Source organism: Corythoichthys intestinalis, chromosome 16 (assembly GCF_030265065.1).
Source record: "Corythoichthys intestinalis isolate RoL2023-P3 chromosome 16, ASM3026506v1, whole genome shotgun sequence".
Classification (NCBI taxonomy): domain Eukaryota; kingdom Metazoa; phylum Chordata; class Actinopteri; order Syngnathiformes; family Syngnathidae; genus Corythoichthys; species Corythoichthys intestinalis.
Window position 1 is genome coordinate 41,815,098 of NC_080410.1, and position 21,905 is coordinate 41,837,002.

Below are 21,905 nucleotides of genomic sequence, written 5' to 3' on the forward strand. Positions count from 1 at the left end.
CAAAAAATGTACTCAAGTACAAGTAAGAAAGTATTCGGTGAAAAGAATACTCAAGTAATGAGTAACATTGTGAGTAAATGCTTATATTTTTGTCTGATTTTTTTTTTTTCTGAGCACAAAGTTATCTATATGGACTATTGTTATAATTATTCTGTACATAACCACATTAAGCTAAAGAAATACAAAAATAATAATAATAATAATTGAATTCTTACGAGAGAAAAAAAATTACATAAATGACGCATTATTCGTTCAAAGAGCATGACTGCCCTCTGGTGGAGAAAATAGTTCAGAGTTTGGATAGTGAAGAATTCCTTCATAATTACTATTCTGAAATTAAAAGAATCATATATCCGGTTTCCCGTGGCCAATCGGTGCCAAATAACAACTGGGAGAGAGGTTAAAGTCCGCATTATCGAGTCATGTTAAGGGCAGCGCTCGATATCAAATATTTCATTTTTTACCGTGCCTTAAAGAGCATACGACAGGAGAAAAAAAGTCTTAAATAGCATTATTATGTGAATTAGAATCATATTTTGAGACGATTCGACTATATACAACAATTTAGCAAAGCGGCGATGACGGGAAACTAGTCTTTTTAATCTGCCGGTTAGCCACGCCTACCGTTATAGGGCTCTAGCGTCCCCAACAGGTGGATGATGTCAGCGGGAGAATGGGCTCATCAGTTTTACTATTCAGCCCATTGAGGGGGAACTATTCACAACGAGGAAAACGCGACGAAGAGAGCTGCAAAATGTCATTGTTTCAGTCTCTCTACTCCAATATTTTTACAGGATATTCTTTTTATCCAAGTATTTTCCCCAATTGCTAAATAAATTGCATGGTCATGACAAATAACAGTCTTGTGCTAAATGGAATATGAAATAATAAAAATGTACCTATTCAGGACGACATGGCAAAATTACTCCATAATGGTCAAAACTGTCGACTTCACCTTTACTGTCGCACCTCCCGAACGATATTTTATGACACCTAAATCGGGCTTATGTCATTTTCCATCCCCGGCTTGGGAGAATGTAAACAAGCCAAGAGGCGTGACAGCTAGCTGACATGCTAACCCAAACCGAGTGATGTTTCAAAGTCTTTGAAGCGGAAAATCACACATAACTAGCCCGGATGTTTTGACATGACGACTGGTTTGTTTGTTTGTCTTCGCCGGAGAGAAATTTACAGATCGTTCCCTGGAGGAGGGCGGCTGCAGTTGTTGTGCAGCTAACGTGCAGCTAATGTGCATGAGGAGAGCGTTTTACATGCCTATCAATGATCAAATGTAAGTAGTCCTTAATTTAAAGAAAGTTTGTAGTGTTTACTTTGTAATCGCTGTATTCGCGGCTATTTTTAACTCAAAGTTGCAATTTCTGATCCCACAGTAGTAGGGCTTGTTTTGGCCAATATCCACGGTGAGTGGGAACCTTTTGAAACTCCAAAAAGGCAGAGGTAGACATCCGTTACTTTTTTACAGACACTGTTTTTTTCATTGTGATGTCATTTGTTTGAAACTTTAAAATATGCGAGTGAATAATTTTTTAAGGTGTTTTTTTTTTTAAACAAAATATTAGACATCAATTCATGATTCTAAGCTAAAAAGGACATTTTGAATAAGAAATATAATTAATTACTTTTGTTTTATGGCTGGTTTGAAACAAAAGGGGTTGCGCGACGTCTGTAAATGGGGGTTTCCAGGGTAAAACGTACAAATTAAAAATAGTTTGGGGGCTTAATGCACCATGAATCTGCTATGGCAGCAAATAGACATATAGTTCTATCAAACACAACAGTTGTTTTGGTTTAAACAAATGTTTTAAGCAGTTTCTTTTAAAGAGGAGTGCAAGAGCAGAAACTGCTTTTTCAGTCTTGACTGTGTTTTCCGCCATATATATTTATTTATATAGGTTATGTAATTAAAGAATTATGGTTGAGTGAATTAACCGCTTTCTCAACCTGAATTGAGAGACTTTTGAGAGAAATAAAATAGAGCTGCCTGGATCAATACATTGACCATTTACTCAGCGACTCATCCAAATCGACGGAAACACAAAACATTGATTAACATCGTCATTGTGCCTGTAAATGTATGATGAGCATCTAAGTGTGGGCAGCTGAGACATGCACTTGCACTCACACAGATGGGTAGTTTTATCAAATATGTGCACGCTGTGTTTATACTTTTCGCCTACATACGGTATATGAAAACAGTACAGGAATTAAGCTTTCATGTATTTGATTATTATTTAAGAGGCTCAACATATTTAAACCACAGTGGGTATACAGTATCTGTTCTGTTATGCTTAGCATTCCATATGTGTGTAAATCCTCCGTGGTGTGATATTAGAGGTGGATGGATACAGGATTTTACCATGCTGGCATATCTTTTTCTGATATAATTGTCTGTTGATCCAAGCCAATATGTGCCTAAGCCTCTACTATGTGGAGGCAGTCAAATAACGGGTGTGCCACCTGCAACAATATTGCTGTTTGCCGGCTGATACATTAACATAAACGTATGGCTATGACGTTGAAATGAGATTGTTGTAATGTCACTGTACTTGCATAGATGTTTTTTTTTTTTTTTTTTTTTTTTAAAGCATTCAATCCAGAAACGAGCAGTAAGTAAAAAGGTAGCGTTTCAGATAACCTAAATTGGAAGCTCACAGCCCCTAAAAAGCTTTAAAATACTGCCATCTAGAGGCTATAGTGGTTATCAACCAGGTCCTGTTACTTGAACAAATTTGTTTTAAAATGGTTCGATTACATCTACAGTATGTAAATATGGAATATATATATTAATATATACGCACATCTATTATTGTCTATTAAATAATTTAGATTTTTTTAACTGTTATTTTTAATTTCTTTCCATTGTCCATTTAGCGTTAATCCACTCTTTTTTTCTTTTCTTTTTTTTTTTTTTATCATTACACTGTTTTTATTATTAATACTGTATTAGCATTAAATTTGAAGCTAACAGCACCTAAAAAGCTATAAAATACTGCCATCTAGAGGCTACAGTGATTATTAACCAGGTTCTGTTACTATAATCTATAAAATGGAGCCGATTACACCTACAGTATGTATAAATACTGTATACCCTAATTTTCAGACTATAAGCCGCTACTTTTTCCCCTCATTTTGAATCCTGCAGCTTATAGTCCAGTGCCGCTTATTTGTTGATTTACTGTATTTAGGTTAATAGGTAACACTTTATTTGACAGCGGCGTCATAAGACTGTCATAAGACAGTATCAGTGACAGTGTCATAATTATGACATGACACTATGATGGGCATTACTGAATGCTTATGTCATTAAGTGTCATCCATTCAAAAGTGTGATAATTTGTTGGATTAACACTATAAATGACTTCTGTTATAAGCATTCATAAATACTCATGACAGTGTCATGTCATAACTATGATTGTCTAATGACAGTCTTATGGCACCACTGTCAAATATAGTGTTACAAAATACCATAACTAGCAATTAATGAAACAACTGCAAAAGTAACTGAAGAAATAATTAGCACAGAACACGAATTTGGATTGTTATGTACATCTGTAGCGCTGCAATGCATGCTAGGAGGCATAGACCGCCATAATTATGATATGACATTGTCATGGATAAATGAACGCCTTTGACAGATGTCATTAACTGTCACCTGGAAAATGTTGTCACTGACATTGTTGCGAGTAACGCTGTTATAAATAACGCCGTTACGTAACGGCGTTATTTTTTCAGTAACGGGTTAATCTAACTAATTACTTTTTCCGCCGTTACCGTTACTGACTGTCAAAAGCGGTGCGTTACTTACTCTGAATAAATTGAAGAAACTACCAGCCGTGTCGAGTCGACTCTCTGCTCTGTTGATTTGTCATCCAAGACTTGGGGTGCGTTCAGGTTCGAGAATAGCGCACGTACTTCTGACTCCAAGCTGTTTGTCCCAGCTCATTCAATTAGACAATGCTTCCCAAAGTTTGGTAACGTTTCTCTGTTTGCTACACCTGATGCTAGCCTCGTTCCCATCTCCCACTGTCAGCCAGCAATAATTCTGCTTCCATCTTGAGGACGGTAGACTCTTTGAAGGTGACGTGAATTGTCGGGAAACGAGCCTACCTAAATGCAGCCCCTCGAAAGATGCGATGGAAGTGATTGTGATTGACTGAGGGTTAGAGTCATGTGTCGTGGTAAGCCAATCAGAGCCGGTGATTTCACAAGCAAACCGGAACAGCGCGTGCGTCAAACACACACACGCAAAACAGATGCACAGGGTCGGGATGGCAGAGCATTCAGAAGAAAAATTGTCCTTTAAGAGGTGGAGCTATAGACACTATTTCAAGTTTGTCGAAATTAAAGGAAATAACCTGCATGTAATGTGTAATTTATGTCCCGGGGCAAAGCTTTTGTCGACATCTGTGGTAAGCCATTCAAATCTGATGAAGCACCTAACAAGTTAACTACCTGTCTGTTCTTTTCTATTCCACTGACTCGAATACTGCTCAGAAAATTTCAAATTCTTTGACATACAACAAGTTCTTTTTAAAGTAACGGAAATAGTTACTTTCCCTGGTAATTAGTTACTTTTACTATATAGTAATTCAGTTACTAACTCAGTTACTTTTTGGAAGAAGTAGTGAGTAATGTAACTAATTACTTTTTTAAAGTAACGTGCCCAACACTGGTCACTAACTCCATTTATGTCCAGCTACGATCTGATCTATCTATTCAAAAGTGAAATAATTTGCCACATGACACAAAATGACATTTGTCATACGCATTCATTAATGTTTATGGCAGTGTCATATTATAATTATGATAATGTAATGGTGCCACGGTCAAATAAAGTGTTGCCAAATATAATAACTAGCATTTAATGAAACAACTGGAACGGTAACTGAAGAAATAATTAGCATAGAACATGAATTGTGATTGTTATTTACATCTGTAGCGCTGCAATGCATGCTAGGAGGCATGTTGGAGGACAACAGTGTTGACAGCAGGTGGAGCAGTGATGGCCAAATGAAGCTTCTTCTTAAAGCAATAAAGCCTTGCAGCCATTGGGTTTAAAGCTTCATGGTGATTCATTTGGTCTTATGATAGTCTTGCGATGCCGCTGTCAAATAACCGGTTAATATCTTTTGGTGAAGATATCCCAATACAGTGAGTGAGGACAGCTGAGGCTTATAGACAAGTGTGGCTTATCTATGAACAAATGCCGTTTTCGTGGCAAATTTGGTGGGTGGCGGCTTATAGTCAGGTGCGCCTAAAGTCAGAAAATTACGGTATTCTATATAAGTTTATGATTTTCTATTTAATATTTTAAAAAATATATGTATTTTTTGTCTATCCATTTACCATTCAGCATTTTCTCACTTTTTTTGTTTTATTGTTTTTTTTCAATGATTGCAGTTTCTTTTTTATTTTGATATTAGCAGTCTAGTAAATTTTAAAATTCAATAAGAGAATACTTTTCTCTCACAAGCTGTCATTTTAATTCACTTTTAATGAGAGCACAAGCACTACCTTTAACATCGTTGTACTCATGTGCTATTTCCATGACTGAAGCTTGCACAGATGGCGGCCAGAACACCAGCAGGAGCACACGTTGACACAGTTGCCCTTTGGTTGTTTTGCTCTTCCAGCGTCCACTCTGTCGGACCTCTTGGCCTCCCGCCGTGAGGGGACACAGCGGGGCCCCCCACTGTGGACGCCCCTTGAGAGGTTCCAGAGCCAAGAGTCCGCCGCCCCACACAAGCTGCAGCTGTTCTTTTGCAATGTTGTGCAAAATCTAATCTTGATAAGTTCATCCAAAATACACTGTAGGGACAAAAGTATGGGACTAAGACAGAAGTACGTCAGGGTAATATTCTCAACTCATATTTACAGTGTCTATCATAAGTATTCATTGCCTTTTCAATTGCATTCAGAAATGAATCATGGAAAAAAATGGCATTATTATTGACAATTACTAGTAACATCGGCAAGGAAGTCGCCAGCTACGTCAGGTTTTTGAATCATTTATTTCAGAACTTGTGCAACGTAACACGGCTACTGTCCGCCGTAGCCGATGCCGAAAACAACAGGACATGAAAAGAGAAAGCAAAAACTTCCCATTCTTCCCCACCTCTCTCACACTCTCATCAGTCACACGGTGCGTTCAAGAACAGCATGCAAAACACAACCGCCACTTTAGAGCTTAATTCGTGACATTATTATTATTATTATTATTATTACATTATTATTATTATTCTGATTTGTATTTAAAATGTATTTGTTTTGCCATGTGAAATTGTTATTTGTGATTGTACCTTCAGTATTTATCAAGGATTTAGCACGGTTTTTGGGCTGTGAAACGAATTCATTGCATTATAATGTATTCTTATGGGAAAATCCTGCTCGACATACAACCGTTTCAACTTACAAACCAAGTGCTGGAACGAATTATATTTTTATGCAGAGGTACTACTGCATTTTTATTAGTTGGACATTTATAATAAAGTTTAGGTGTAAATGTATTTCAATAACAATACACCATGCTTCACAGTCGGGATGGTGTTTTTGGTTATGTGCAGTGTTTGGTTTACGCCAAACACAATGTCTTATCTGCCAAAAAAGCTCAATTTTGATCTCATTTGACCAAAGAATCTTCTACTTGACCACGGAGTCTTCCACAAGCTGGCAAACTCTAGTTGGGATCTAATATGACTTCTTTTTTTAAGCGGCTTTCAACAGTGACATTACGCAATAATATTTGTGTTGAAGATGCCAAATTGTTTTGACCATGATTGGTTTACGAATGCAATAAAATGGGGGAACATCCAAGGAGGTTGATACTTATAACTATTCACTAGATGTTCATTTTATAACCACTAGAGGACGATGTTTGCTCACTTTGCGCCACAAAAATAATAGTGATAACATAGACTAAAAGACAAGTGTTGAAATGGGAGGCGGCCAATGAGTGATGCCGTTTTTACACTTGGGCTTCAATTACGTCAGAGAGCAGCAATAGGCACCAGTGCGACCATCAACACAATATGAGGGTGGGTCTCCTGCTGGGGTGGAGGCGAGGATGACCCCTCACATCCAGAGGAAGGAGGTCACCATGCACATTCACATGCAAGTGAACATACAGGGAGTAGCAAAATGAGGGTGTGACACTGAAGTCTCATTGCTTGTTCTGATACAAAAAGAATTTATTATAATTAATGTAATGAATATTAAAGCAATGTAAGCAGACGATGTTGAAAGAGTATTTTTTCATTATTAAACATTACTCTGTACCAGTGTTTCCATCAACGATGACAATAACGAAAATATTTTGTCAACGAACACTTTTTTCATGACGATGACAAGACAATAATGAGCTAAAAACGTTTCCTATGTTGGCCAGAGAGAATATGCAATGTCGCTTAAGCCTTTAAAGGTCTGTGCTGGCTGAAAATCACACACTAAATGTAACTCGTAGCGTTGGCATAGCATAGCATTCACGTTCATATTACATTAGACTAACGCTAACAGAATTTTTTACATACAGTTTGTTGTGTTCAATTATAATTAATTGAAAATAATATAAAGTGGTACCTCTACTTAACGTCTCTACAGACAGAATTTTCAGGTTAAGACATGCCTCAATGGGAAAATATTGGCTCTGTTAACAAATAAATTTCAGGATATGAAAGGCAAAACTACAGTATGGCTGGTACTTGCAGCTCCCAGAGTTGACTGAACGTAACATACCGTATTTTTCGGACTATAAGTCGCAGTTTTTTTCATAGTTTGGCTGGGAGTGCGACTTATACTCTGGAGTGACTTATGTGTGAAATAATTAACACATTATTATATCATTTCACATGTTATTTTGGTGTTTTGGAATAACACTGATGTTTTGGTAAACCTTTTAGCATGTTCTTTATGCTACAGTTGTCTGAATAACTCTTAATAGCTACAGTGCCTTGCAAAAGAATTCGGCCCCCTTGAATCTTGCAACCTTTCGCCACATTTCAGGCTTCAAACATAAAGATATGAAATTTAATTTTTTTGTCAAGAATCAACAACAAGTGGGACACAATCGTGAAGTGGAACAACATTTATTGGATAATTTAAACTTTTTTAACAAATAAAAAACTGAAAAGTGGGGCGTGCAATATTATTCGGCCCCTTTACTTTCAGTGCAGCAAACTCACTCCAGAAGTTCAGTGAGGATCTCTGAATGATCCAATGTTGTCCTAAATGACCGATGATGATAAATAGAATCAACCTGTGTGTAATCAAGTCTCCGTATAAATGCACCTGCTCTGTGATAGTCTCAGGGTTCTGTTTAAAGTGCAGAGAGCATTATGAAAACCAAGGAACACACCAGGGAGGTCCGAGATACTGTTGTGGAGAAGTTTAAAGCCGGATTTGGATACAAAAAGATTTCCCAAGCTTTAAACATCTCAAGGAGCACTGTGCAAGCCATCATATTGAAATGGAAGGAGCATCAGACCACTGCAAATTTACCAAGACCCGGCCGTCCTTCCAAACTTTCTTCCCAAACAAGGAGAAAACTGATCAGAGATGCAGCCAAGAGGCCCATGATCCCTCTGGATGAACTGCAGAGATCTACAGCTGAGGTGGGAGAGTCTGTCCATTGGACAACAATCAGTCGTACACTGCACAAATCTGGCCTTTATGGGAGAGTGGCAAGAAGAAAGCCATTTCTCAAAGATATCCATAAGAAGTCTCGTTTAAAGTTTGCCACAAGCCACCTGGGAGACACACCAAACATGTGGAAGAAGGTGCTCTGGTCATATGAAACCAAAATTGAACTTTTTGGCCACAATGCAAAACGATATGTTTGGCGTAAAAGCAACACAGCTCATCACCCTGAACACACCATCCCCACTGTCAAACATGGTGGTGGCAGCATCATGGTTTGGGCCTGCTTTTCTTCAGCAGGGACAGGGAAGATGGTTAAAATTGACGGGAAGATGGATGCAGCCAAATACAGGAACATTCTGGAAGAAAACCTGTTGGTTATCTGCACAAGACCTGAGACTGGGACGGAGATTTATCTTCCAACAGGACAATGATCCAAAACATAAAGCCAAATCTACAATGGAATGGTTAAAAAATAAACGTATCCAGGTGTTAGAATGGCCAAGTCAAAGTCCAGACCTGATTCCAACCGAGAATCTGTGGAAAGAGCTGAAGACTGCTGTTCACAAACACTCTCCATCCAACCTCACTGAGCTCGAGTTGTTTTGCAAGGAAGAATGGGCAAGAATGTCAGTCTCTCGATGTGCAAAACTGATAGAAACATAAGCGACTTGCAGCTGTTTATTGGAGCAAAAGGTGGCGCTACAAAGTATTAACGCAAGGGGGCTGAATAATATTGCACGCCCCACTTTTCAGTTTTTTATTTGTTAAAAAAGTTTAAATTATCCAATAAATTTTGTTCCACTTCACGGTTGTGTCCCACTTGTTGTTGATTCTTGACAAAAAATTAAAATTTTATATCTTTATGTTTGAAGCCTGAAATGTGGCGAAAGGTTGCAAAGTTCAAGGGGGCCGAATACTTTTGCAAGGCACTGTATGTTACGTTAACATACCGGCCATGTTCGCATTTCGTTGTTCATTCATTCATTTTTCATTTATTTCAATTTTATTTGTATAGCCCTCAATCACAACAGATGTCTCAAAGGACTTTACAGAGGCAATATGATACACAATTAAAAATGAAGCAACAAAGATGAATAGATACAGTTCAAGTCCTGGGTATCCCCTATCCTTAAGACCCTCCATGCCGGCAAGGAAAAACTCCAAAAACTCCAGAGCCAATTGGGAGAAAAATGAGAAACCTCGGGGAGTACCACAGTCAGGAGAGATCCACTCCCAGGACGGATAGACAGGAACCCCAGAACTGCTAATGGGAATTAGCAGGCGAAATTACAGTCCGTAAAAATGCAGTGGAGTAAAGGAGCAAGAAGAGGTCCATCTAGCCAGATGAGACGGGGGTAGCAGCGAGGACGTCTATCCAGCCAGGGGTCCGGACAGTCAGGAGGCTGCAGCTGAAAAATAGCCCCTCCCCAGAGGGGAGGGGGGAAAGGGGACACCAGGTGACTAGTGATGAAGAGACTAGACAACTAGATATTAACATTGGAAAATAGAAATAAAGTAAGACAAGTGGTAGGTAGAGTAAGAAAAGGAGATAGAACTCAGCATTATAGCTTCTAGAGCAGCTTCGACTAAACTGTGAGTCTACTCCGACTTCAACTAGCCTAACCATAAGCTATGTCGAATAGGAACGTTTTTAATCTAATCTTAAATGTGCAGACTGTCTCGGCTTCTTTAATACTAGCTGGAAGCTGATTCCATAAAACAGGGGCTTGGTGGCTAAAGGCTCTAGCTCCGACAGTACTTTTATAAACCCTGGGAACTACCAGTAGACCTGCATTCTGAGATTGGAGTGTTCTGTTGGGGCGGTATGGAACCAGAGCATCGGTGAGATAAGATGGCCCCAACCCATTAATGGTCTTAAATGTAAGAAGGAGTATTTTAAATTTAATTCCAAACTCGACTGGAAGCCAGTGAAGTGCCTGGAGCACAGGGGTGATGTGCTCTCTTCTATAGACCCCACCCACCGACGTCACAAAAACACGTGTCGCTGTATTGTTCCGCCCCCTTGTCCGGCATTTTGTGTCTGTATTATCAATGGTCTCAATTGATCGAGCAATTTATAATGCATTTCATGGAAGACCCGGTGCTTTCGGATGCCGTAAACTCACTTGATGCGTTGCATAAAAGGCGTTATGTGGAAAAGCTTCAGTTTATCCATTCGCCAGATCCATATTTGATGCCTAAATCGATGTTTTTCGACCCGCTGTCTTCGGCGTATTTGCCTGACATCTGCTAGCTACCCTGATATTTAAAACTATCTTGTCCACACAAAAGCAGCCTATTCTCACGAAAGTTTGAAAAACTTTAAGAGCTTGGAGGCTTATAAATACTTCGTTGCTGGTTGGGTGAAACAGGTCCTCGTCCACGAAAATTTGGCAGGAAACTATCTTGTGCTTGGAAAGGTGAGTTACGAAATTTTCAATTCAAAATCTTTTGTTCTTGCTAACATCCACTGTCAAGTCTAATGTATTTCATGTCATTTGTCAATGGAGCTAGGGCTTTTAATGTTTATATGGTTTAGCGATAGCACTCTCACTACATACATACGTGTATGTTGTCGGCGGTTAGCCTAGCAATGATCTTAATTGTGGTTGTCAGCCCAAAACCCTCTAAATATATATTAAATGCATCTTACCAGACAAAAAATGACTATTACATAATCTGTGGTAATCGTTTGGAGCCCAGTTTTCTCGTCGAATTGCAGCAGCCCATCTCGCTCTCTCCTCTCCGGCTCTCTCGGAATCCGGTAGAACTTCAAGTCTCTCCGTCTATCTTCTCTGTTATTGCAACCGACCGCCACACACGCCTTCACCATTTTGATTATTAATGTTAACGAGCAGAAAAACACGCCGTAAATGGGAGGAATGTACGTAGCCGTAACAGGTAAACACGATGTGTTGACGGACAATTGGGCGGCACCAGTCAGGAGGGCGGAGTTGTGACGTCACGTGGGTAGGGTCTATAGGTTCCTGATAAAAGTCTTGCTGCTGCGTTTTGGACTAGCTGAAGACCTTTTAGAGAACTTTTAGGACAAGCTGCAAGTAGGGAGTTACAGTAATCCAATCTCGATGTAACGAACGCGTGAATTAATTTTTCTGCATCGCTTTTAGATAAAATATTTCTAATTTTGGCGATGTTGCTCAGGTGAAAGAAAGCCGTTCTACAGGTTTGTTTAATGTGTGCTTTAAACGATAAGTCAGGATAAGTCAATGTTACATTCATCATGTAACATTATCATACTGTACACTTATTCAGCATGTTGTTCTCGATTGTATTTTTATTTTAAATTGCCTTTCAAGATGACATATCTGTTCTATGTGTTGTGTTTATCAAGTATATTTCCCCCAAAAATGCGACTTATACTCCGGTGCGACTTATACATGGGTTTTTTTTCCCTCTTCGTTGGGCATTTCATGGCTGGTACGACTTATACTCAGGTGCGACTTATAGTCCGAAAAATACAGTACTTATAGCTGCTCTGCAATTGGCAATTGCCTAGAATTCCTGGCATCCAATTGGCTAAGAGGGACCTCTGCTGTATGTGTATGTGAGTATCCCAGCCTCCTCTTCATTTGCCCCTTGTGTTCCGACAGCTTTACATGAGTGTATTCTTTATTCTTAGTTTTTTGCATTATGCACAACTCAGATTTAATGTTTATGGTGCAATAATCTAATTTTAACATATATTTGTTAAATGTTTTGATGCATTTATATTCATTGTAAAAGATATATGTTTGCGTTTTGGGGGGTTTGGAACGGAGCATTTACATGGAAAATGCATCTCTACTTACAGAATTTTCAAGTTAAGAAACTACTTCCAGAACCAATTAATTTCGTAAATAGCGGTACCATCTTACTGTTTTCCTGCTGAGTGTGTTTAATCACCAAGTTGGCTTTTTTTTTTGTATATTTTTTATGAAAAGAAATTAAGTGAAATATTAACTAAAACTGAATTTCAGTAATATACGGTAATTAATAGGAGTGGGAACCTCGTGGTACCTCACGATACGATACGATTTGCGATACAAAGCTCACGATAACGATAATCTGATGATATGGCGATACAACGATTATCGCTACATTGTTCAGGAAATCATTCCAGGATATTCTACAAAGAACTAATAAACAGGAAAAACAAGCTTCTGCTATGAATTGGAATGAGTTTATCCCTAGTAGACGTCCAATCCATTTGAACTGGGAGGGTGGCAGCGAATGAACATTCGTTCATTCGCTGCCATCCCTCCCACTTCAAAAGGATTGACCATCTATGGCCGTCAGTGGCAGCCAATGCCAGGCAGTGAGGTAATTTTGGGCCATTTAAGGTCATTTACCTGTTGATTTTCAGTAACTTCCTATTGATTTGGGGGTATTTAATGGGTCACTTTCAGTGTATTTTGAGTTACAGAACAGGAAGTGACCTGGGAATCACCCGAAAGAATAGGCAGTGACTCAAACGCAACAGGAAATGACCTGTAAATGCCCTAAAATGAACAGCAAGTGACTTGTAAATGCCCCGAAAATCGGACCGAATGACTGTGAATGCTCTGGTTTTGAATGAACGAACGTTTCCAGCCTAAATGGACTGGGCGCCGAGCACCGTCACTGACAGCCTTAAAGTTAACTGAGATTAAAATGATTAAAAATAGAAATACTTTCAGGTTATGGGCCCCAATAACATTTTAACACTAGACTGCACAGCAGAGGCCGATTCTGACTTTTCCAAGGCTAATACTCATGCTCCAGAATTCTGTAGATCAGAGGTCCCCAAACTACGGCCCGCCAGCCAGATACGGCCCGTCTCCACATTTGGTCCGGCCCGCTGAACATTTTTTTTTTTTTTTTTTTTTTTTATACTTGTGTTATTTATTTCCTGGATTTTTCTGTGAAGAACCCAGAGAGGGTTATTTGGTTATTATCTATTTAACTAACAGTGTTATTATATTATATTATATTATATTATATTATATTATATTATATTATATTATATTATATTATATTATATTTAGGGCTGTCAAACGGTTAAAATTTTTAATCGAGTTAATTACAGCTTGAAAATTAATTAATCGTAATTAATTGCAATTAATCGCAATTCAAACCATCTATAAAATATGCCATATTTTTCTGTAAATTATTGTTGGAATGGAAAGATAAGACACAAGATGGATATATACATTCAACATACGGTACATAAGGACTGTATTTGTTTATTATAACAATAAATCAACAAGATGGCATTAACATTCTTAACATTCTGTTAAAGCGATCCATGGATAGAAAGACTAGTTCTTAGAAGAAAAATGTTAGTACAATTTATAGAAATTTTATATTAAAACCCCTCTTAATGTTTTCGTTTTAATGAAATTTGTAAAATTTTCAGTCAAAAAATAAACAAGTAGCCCGCCATTGTTGATGTCAAGAATTACTTACACAATGCTCATGGGTGCTGAAGCCTATAAAATCAGTCGCAACCAACCGCCAGTAGAGGGCGGCAAAACTCCCTAAAACACAATTAACAAGTGAGCGTTTCACTGTACCGTCATTTAAATCTGTCTGAGCGGGGCATCTGCGTCAAATATTTTAACGAGACTAATTTAAAAAATTAATTAACGCCCGTTAAAGCGATAATTTTGACAGCCCTAATTATATTATATTATATTATATTATATTATATTATATTATATTATATTATATTCATTTTATCTACTGTTGTTCCGTGAAGAATCCAGAAAGGGTTATTTAATTGTGGCTTTCTGAAAAACAGTAAAATTTTACATTTAGGCACTCCTGCAATCGTCAAACTTTTTCTGTTACAAATTGACCCCGGCCCCTCATCAGAGAAGGGAAAAGTTATGTGGCCCTCACAGGATTGGATTGGATTGGACGTCTAGCGCCGTCAATGGCAGCCGATGAGTGCCCTATAAAGGGCTACACCACCCTATATATTTTATCCACACCATTTTCTAGTTTTATGCATATTTACTCGGTGGAAAACACTGAGGTGACTTGTAGTTCTGCTCTGAGACCCCCAATTTGGCCAAATTTCAAAATTGTCCAGTATGCATGTGTGATACATCACTGGAAAGCTTAAAATCTCAATTTTCTGGGGGAAGAAAAATGTTGAACAGGAGGGCATTTTTAAAACAAAAACAATTTTAAACAGCAATACCCGAACTGGAGGTGAGAGCATGAGAGAGATCATTAAAGAAGCCGTGATTTTAACAAGATATTATTACGTACTTACCTTTTTTCGATCCAAAAACTCCATGTAGCATATATCAGTGAGTGTCAAGACACAGCTGTGAATGGCCACAGCCGGATTTTGGGGGGATTTGAAGGGTGAAACATGGTAATATAACAAGGGTCGCGATGCAGAAATCCCAGACATCAAGGAGTGGTCGAGACTTTCTTTTTTATACATCTACCCTTTTAAAAGTTACCCTTTTAAGTTTTTGTTTGTTTGTTTGTTTGTTTGTTTTTCTTTGTTTGGATCGATTATTTAGCATCTAAAATATTGGGGGAAATGCGACAGTAACAAAAAAATGCAACTAAGCGATAGTTATGAGGTAGATATCCATGACTTATTTAGAGACACTATTTTTTTCATTGTGACGTAATATGTTTAAAAGTTTAAAATATGCGAGTGAATAATTTTTTAACGTTGTATTTTTTGAAAACTAAATATTAGACATCAATTAATGATTCTAAGCTAAAAATGACAGACATTTCGAATAATAAATATAATTACTTACCTTCTTTTCAAGGCTTGGTTAAAACAAAAACGGCTGCACGACATCTGTAAACGGGGGTTTCCAGGGTAAAACGGACCAATTAAAAATAGTTCGGGCACTTAATGCGCCATGAACCTGCTACAGCAGTTTATTTTAAAGAGGGGTGCAAGAGCAGAAAATGCTTTTTCAGCCTTGTCTGTGTTTTCCGCCATATAGCATTATTTGTTTCACTTCCATTATTTCAGCATAATTTTTCTTGATCATTTTTTGTAGAATGATTAATTTTGCATTATTTTCCAAGGCTTAATCGATCTATGAATATTTTTCCCCCACTGTTTAAAAATCATTGCAGTATGAATCTCATAATTGAGTTGTAAAACCTGCAGGATACGCTGGAGGCGGAACGATCTGCTTTGTATTGATTATGAAACATATTAGAAGGAAAAAGGAGAAGTCGAACGGACAAACCAATTCAAACATGTCACTTATATGAGAATGTTTAAGATGTTTTTAATGATAACACATTACATTTCCACTTAGATTCTACAAAATGACACCGAAATACAACATAAATAAGAACTGCGAACATCCGAAAGCCCTATAAAGAGCTTTTTCTCGTCACTCCAAAAAGGCGAAACATTATTAATATCTTAAGCTTCCTGTCACTAAAATAAAGTCAAATATAAATCAACTCTCCTGAGGATGATATGGGAGGAAATATTGTGTTTTCAAAGTAGACAATAGCAGGAAAGAAGGCTCCTCCTAATGTTCCAACACCTCTGCCATTCCATCCTGCCCGACCACTGAAATACATCTACATCTACTTTGCAAGCTCCTAAGCTTTTGTCATAGTTTTTTTTTGCATTATTTGCTTCAAATTAAATTACCTGCCATTAAATTTAACATATGTCCAATCCACTGTTCATGTTTCCAGTCCATTTGGATGCCTATTGCCATTAATGTCAGCCAATGAATAAAGTGCGACCCATCCAAAAAGGTCTTGTTATAAAAAAAAAAATTCCAGTTCTGCACTGAAGGCCACTAAGTGTTTTTTGTAACAAGAAGCCATGTATACAGTTGTACCTCTATTTACAAACATCTCTACAAACGGAAGTTTCAGGTTACAACACACCCCAACGGAAAAATATTACCTCTTGTTAAGAAAAAAAATTCATGTTACGAAAGGCAAAAATACTATACAGGACTGTAAAAGATACTTATGTACTTCCTGCTTTCTGCTTTTAAATGTCACACCATTAAATTCTGCTGCCCTGTTGGTCATGATCTTTCCCATCATGCTTCAGTAACACAATTCTGCTCTCCTACTGGCCTATCATTTATGACGTTTCAAATTTGGGTGTCGCAGTATGATGGTGTGCACAGGCGCAGTGGTGTTGTTGTTGTTGTTATAGTGGGTCGACGTCTTCGCCAAAAGAGCACAAGTCTCCTCGCTTTTTTGTAAGCCCGCACACGGTTCACTACATGAGTAGGACAGTACAGCACGGGTCTCCTCTAGTGTTGTTTTCGTCAACGATGACTATAACGAAAATATTTCGTCAACGAACAATTTTTTCATGAGGATGACGAGACGATATTGAGCTAAAAACGTGTATGGTGAGACATAACGAAACGAATGCCAGTTATCATCTGATGAGATGAGACGAGAACGAGACGGAAATGCGCAATAGTTTCCGTCACATGTTCACAATGTGTGACATTTTATATGTAGTTAGTAGAGGCGTGCAAAATTTCCGATTCTTAGATTATTCGCGATTCGGCCGTGGAAGATTAGAGAACGATTCACAAACATCCAAATTCCGATACTGAATTACACCAGATAAAGCGGAAATAAAACACAGTCAGCGCGGTCTTCAGGACGCAAAGAGGAACGGATCGAGAGTAAATATCATGTTCAACTCATGCTGCTAGATAAAAAAAAAAAAAACAATAATACCTGACTGCAGCCGTCAGCCGCTACAAACAGCGCCCAGTTGCTAGTTGCTACATACAGTGGGGAGAACAAGTATTTGATACTCTGCCAATGGGTTTTCCCTTTGGCAGTGTATCAAATACTTGTTCTCCCCACTGTACATACGGCAACATACGGCTATGGTAGATATCACATATACTGTATCTAGAACTAGATGCTAGATGTGAAATGACAGACGACGGCCCTGTTAGATCATATACCAAAAACTAGATGCGAAATGACAGACTTTCCCGCGCTAGTAAACAGGCGCCATCTTAAAGCAGTAGACTTTCTAGAAGACTCTGTTGTAGCGAACCTAATTACTTTTTATCTTAAAAAAAAACAAAAACAAATTGGCAAAATCTTGACTTGAATCTATCTTTAAATGATGAAACAGTTTTAAAACTTTCACGTCGAAGGTAGACATAAGGGAAATTATGGAATAACGGGAGCAATTTTAACAACTTTAACGGCTGATTCACAACATTAAATTAATTAAATGTAGTTTAGAGCTGCCGATGCAGAATGGGGAATTGAGTATTTTATTTACTGTTTTTAACGGTTAACTTGATACTGAAATAGTAGTTTGTTTAGCTTGAGAGAATTTTTGAACAATTTTGGAACTAGTGTACAAAAAAATAAAAGCGGGGGGGTTGTGGTGCATCAATAATCAATTTCTAATCAAATCGGAGCCTCTGAATCGTAATTATAATTGAATCGTTAGGTGCCCAAAGATTCCCACCTCTAGTAGTTAGCCTGCTTCAAAGCACTGTCTGGTTGTGTCAATCATGTGATGGGCTGCTGCTCTCCAGTCTCCGGGCTTGCACTCACGCACACACGGTAAGATTTGTTTTCTTATCTTGGGCAGAGAGAATATGCAATGTTGTTTTAGCCTTCAAAGGTCTGTGCTGAATGATCACCACACACGAAATGTAACTTGTAGCGTTCGCGTTAGCAATAGGCTAATGCTAATGGCGAGCGAACTTTTTTTTACATTCAGTTCAACTTTTAGTGTTAGCATAGCATTCACCTTCGCGAATGTACTGTTTTCCTGCTAAGTGTGTATTATTATCTCAAACTTGGCTTTGTCCTTGTAATATAGACGCCACAATTTGTGTTCGTCTGTCGATGTTCATTCGAAATAGTTTGAAACCTTAATTTATTCATTTTTGGAGTATTTTTTTAAATTTATTTTACAGACGAAAACATTTTTGGTAAAGGTCAACAAAAACAAACACATTTTGGGATGACTAAAATATGACTAAGACGACCGTATTTTTCGGACTATAAACTGCTACTCTTTTCCCTCATTTTGAATCCTGCGGCTTACAGTCCAGTGCGGCTTGGCTTATTTGTTGATTTATTTAGGTTAATGGCTAACACTTTCTTTGAGAGCGGTGTCATAAGACTGCCATAAGATGGTCATAATTATGACATTATGAATTATGTCACTTACTCCATTCATGTCCTGCTCAGATCTTGACATCCATTCAAAAGTTAAATAGTATGCCGGATTACAAAAAAATGACATCTGTCATAAGCATTCATTAATGTTTATGGCAGTGTCATGTCATAATTATGATGGTTTTATGACAGGCTTATGGCACCACTGTCAAATAAAGTGTTACCAAATACCATAACTAGCAATCAACTAAACACCTGGAACAGTAACTGAAGAAGTAATTAACAAAGAGAGGGGCAGCCGTGTCGCAGTTCGTAGCTCGCGTTGTCCTGGGACCGAAGGGTCAGAGGTTTGATTCCCGGCTACGACTGTCGAAATGCCCTTGGGCAAGGCACTGAACCCTAATTTGCCCCCAATGGGTTGGCAGCGCCTTGCATGGCAGCAGCACCATTAGTGTGTGAATGTGTGTGTGTGAGAAAGGGTAAATGTGTGCTAATGTAAAGCGCTTTGGACATTGTAGCAATATAGATAAATGCGCTGTATAACTACTCTCCATTACAGATCATGAATTTTGATTGTTATTTACATCTGTCGCACTGCAATGCATGTTAAGAGTCATTTTGGACGACAATAGTGTTGACAGCAGGTTGCAGCAGAGCTTGACTGTCTTCCCCAAGGGAGCAGTGATGGCCTAACGAAGCTTCTTGAAGCAATGACGCTTTGCAGCCAATTGGTTCAAAGCTTCATGGTGGTTCATTTGGTTGCAGCTATCAAATCTAGTGTTACCGGTTCATATCTATTGGTGTGAATATTGCATAATACAGTGAGGACAGCTGCGGTTTATAGTCCAGCGTGGCTTATCTATGAACAAATGTTGAGTCAAATTTGGTGGGTGGCGGCTTATGGTCAGGTGCGCCTTATTGTCATAAATTATGGTAGTAAAGGCAGCAGTGATGGCCTAACAAAGCTTTTTGAAGCAATGAAGCTTTGCAGCCAATTGGTTCAATGCTTCATTGTGGTTCATTTGGTTGCCGCTATCAAATGTAGTGTTACCGGTTAATATCTTTTGGTGTGAATATTGCTTAATACAGTGAGGACAGCTGCGGTTTATAGTCCAGTGTGGCTTATCTATGAACAAATGGCGAGTCAAATTTGGTGGGTGGCGGCTTATAGTCAGGTGCGCCTTATAGTCATAAATTATGGTAGTAAGTAATATCGTCCAAAAGACTAAGACGAAAAATAAAAGGACTGACAAAAACAACACTGGGCTCCTGCATTTTTAGGTCACGAAGAGTGAAAGAGGCACCATTCTGAAAGAGAAGGACGGCCGGCATCAATGCCGTAACACCTTCGAAGAGCCTGGCTATCCTTTAATGCAAGAGGAGTCAGTTTCATGATGAGATGGAGAGACTTCTCTGGATTAACGAAAAGGAAATGCTAACGCCATTTTCGATCTCGTGAAAGAGACAGCGCCTCACTCGAAAGGGAAGGTAATTCTTTTTTTTTCTTTTTTCCTTTGCATTATGTTCTATCATCTACTTCATTTCAGCTATTAAAAATGTTAGGTTAGGTATATGGATTGATTCAAATGTGTTAGTTGTTTTATCCTGGTTTTATCTCGATTATAAAATTTTAATGTGACGTTTCAGTAGTGCTTAGAACAGATTAGGGACATTTACATGGAAAACACTTCACAATTTACGGAATTTTCAGGTAACCAGACTATTTCCAGAATTAATTTCGTAAGTAGAGGTACCACTGTATCAAGAAGTTTTAGCTATGCAAATAGCTACGTCGCTAACACTTGAAAGAGTAATCCCATCATATTGTATGAATGGGCGGGGAAGACAAGCTAAACAAGTCCGTAATGAAAAAGCGTAAACCGTCAAATCGTTTCGAAAGGAGTCCTTCCAGCGTCAACTGGACTCAACCGCATGTGTGGATAACTATAAGCCATTGGGAACATTTTTATTGAAGAGTTCCAGGTCCTTTCTTCTATGGAATCCTGTGGTATTCACATATTAACATTTCGTCCCAACAAAACCCGATATTTATCCCTCGCTAATATTGCAAAGATCAGGAGCTTCCGTCTCCATTCTTGGTCTTGAGGACCACTAGACTGACCATGACAGGGATGAGTAGGATGGGGGTGATGACCAGAGCGAAGACTATGGGCGGCGCCGGGTCGCTGAGCTCTTCCATGGGGCAGTCCTTGAAAAACCTTTGATGGATGTCCACAAAGGTCTGCTCCACCAAAGTGTTGGGCCATGGGATGCTCAGGCAGTCGGAGATGTTCTCAGTGCAATGACTTAAGCTGCTGTACAACCTATGTAAAAGACAAAAGTTTTTTTCTTAAAACTTTGAATATTGTGTTCTAGTTCTATGTTCACCAGAGGGGGTAAAAAGTTGGATTTTGCCTTTTTTCCATTCTTTACTTGGTTTTATCAAAATGCTGGGATTCCTTGCCAGACTCATTGTTCATCTCATCTCACTGTTCAGAAATATTTCGTCAATCAATATCTCTTTCATGATGATGACGAGGGATAACGAGCTAAAAACGAGTCTTGGGAGCCAGGGCGTGGGTTTGGTCTCAACATTGGTAGGGACAATTTTTGCTCGGGATGGAACATTAATAAGACCAAAAAGATCGGGTGAACGGACATCAGGGCAACATTTCTCACGAATATGAACCTACGGAAATTAATTGATATGCTAAATCAGGGGTATTCATTACGTCGAATCGACTGGTCGATCGCAACGCTAGTGTGGGCAGCTCGCGGCATCCCAATTTTTGTTTTTCATGTACATGGTTAATTATTAGGGTTGTTCCGATCATGTTTTTTGCTCCCGATCCGATCCCGATCGTTTTAGTTTGAGTATCTGCCGATCCCGATATTTCCCGATCTGATTGCTTTTTTTTTTGCTCCCGATTCAATTCCAATCATTCCCGATAATTTTTCCCGATCATATACATTTTGGCAATGCATTAAGAAAAAAATGAATAAAACTCGGACGAATATATACATTCAACATACAGTACATAAGTACTATATTTGTTTATTATGACAATAAATCCTCAATATGGCATTTACATTATTAACATTTTTTCTGTGAGAGGGATCCACGGATAGAA

General features: G+C 38.4%; 1 protein-coding gene across 3 annotated transcripts in view; it reads right to left on the bottom strand.

Annotated features, from left to right (window-relative positions):
- Positions 1-15,886: 15,886 nt before the first annotated feature.
- Positions 15,887-21,905, bottom strand: part of ramp2 (receptor (G protein-coupled) activity modifying protein 2) — a 33,454-nt gene continuing 27,435 nt past the window's right edge. For all 3 annotated transcript variants that reach the window (XM_057817186.1, XM_057817188.1, XM_057817187.1), the window contains one exon: positions 15,887-21,098. In XM_057817186.1, coding sequence (XP_057673169.1) covers positions 20,849-21,098 — 250 coding nt within the window. In that variant the 3' untranslated portion in view covers positions 15,887-20,848. The remainder of the gene's footprint in view (positions 21,099-21,905) is intronic.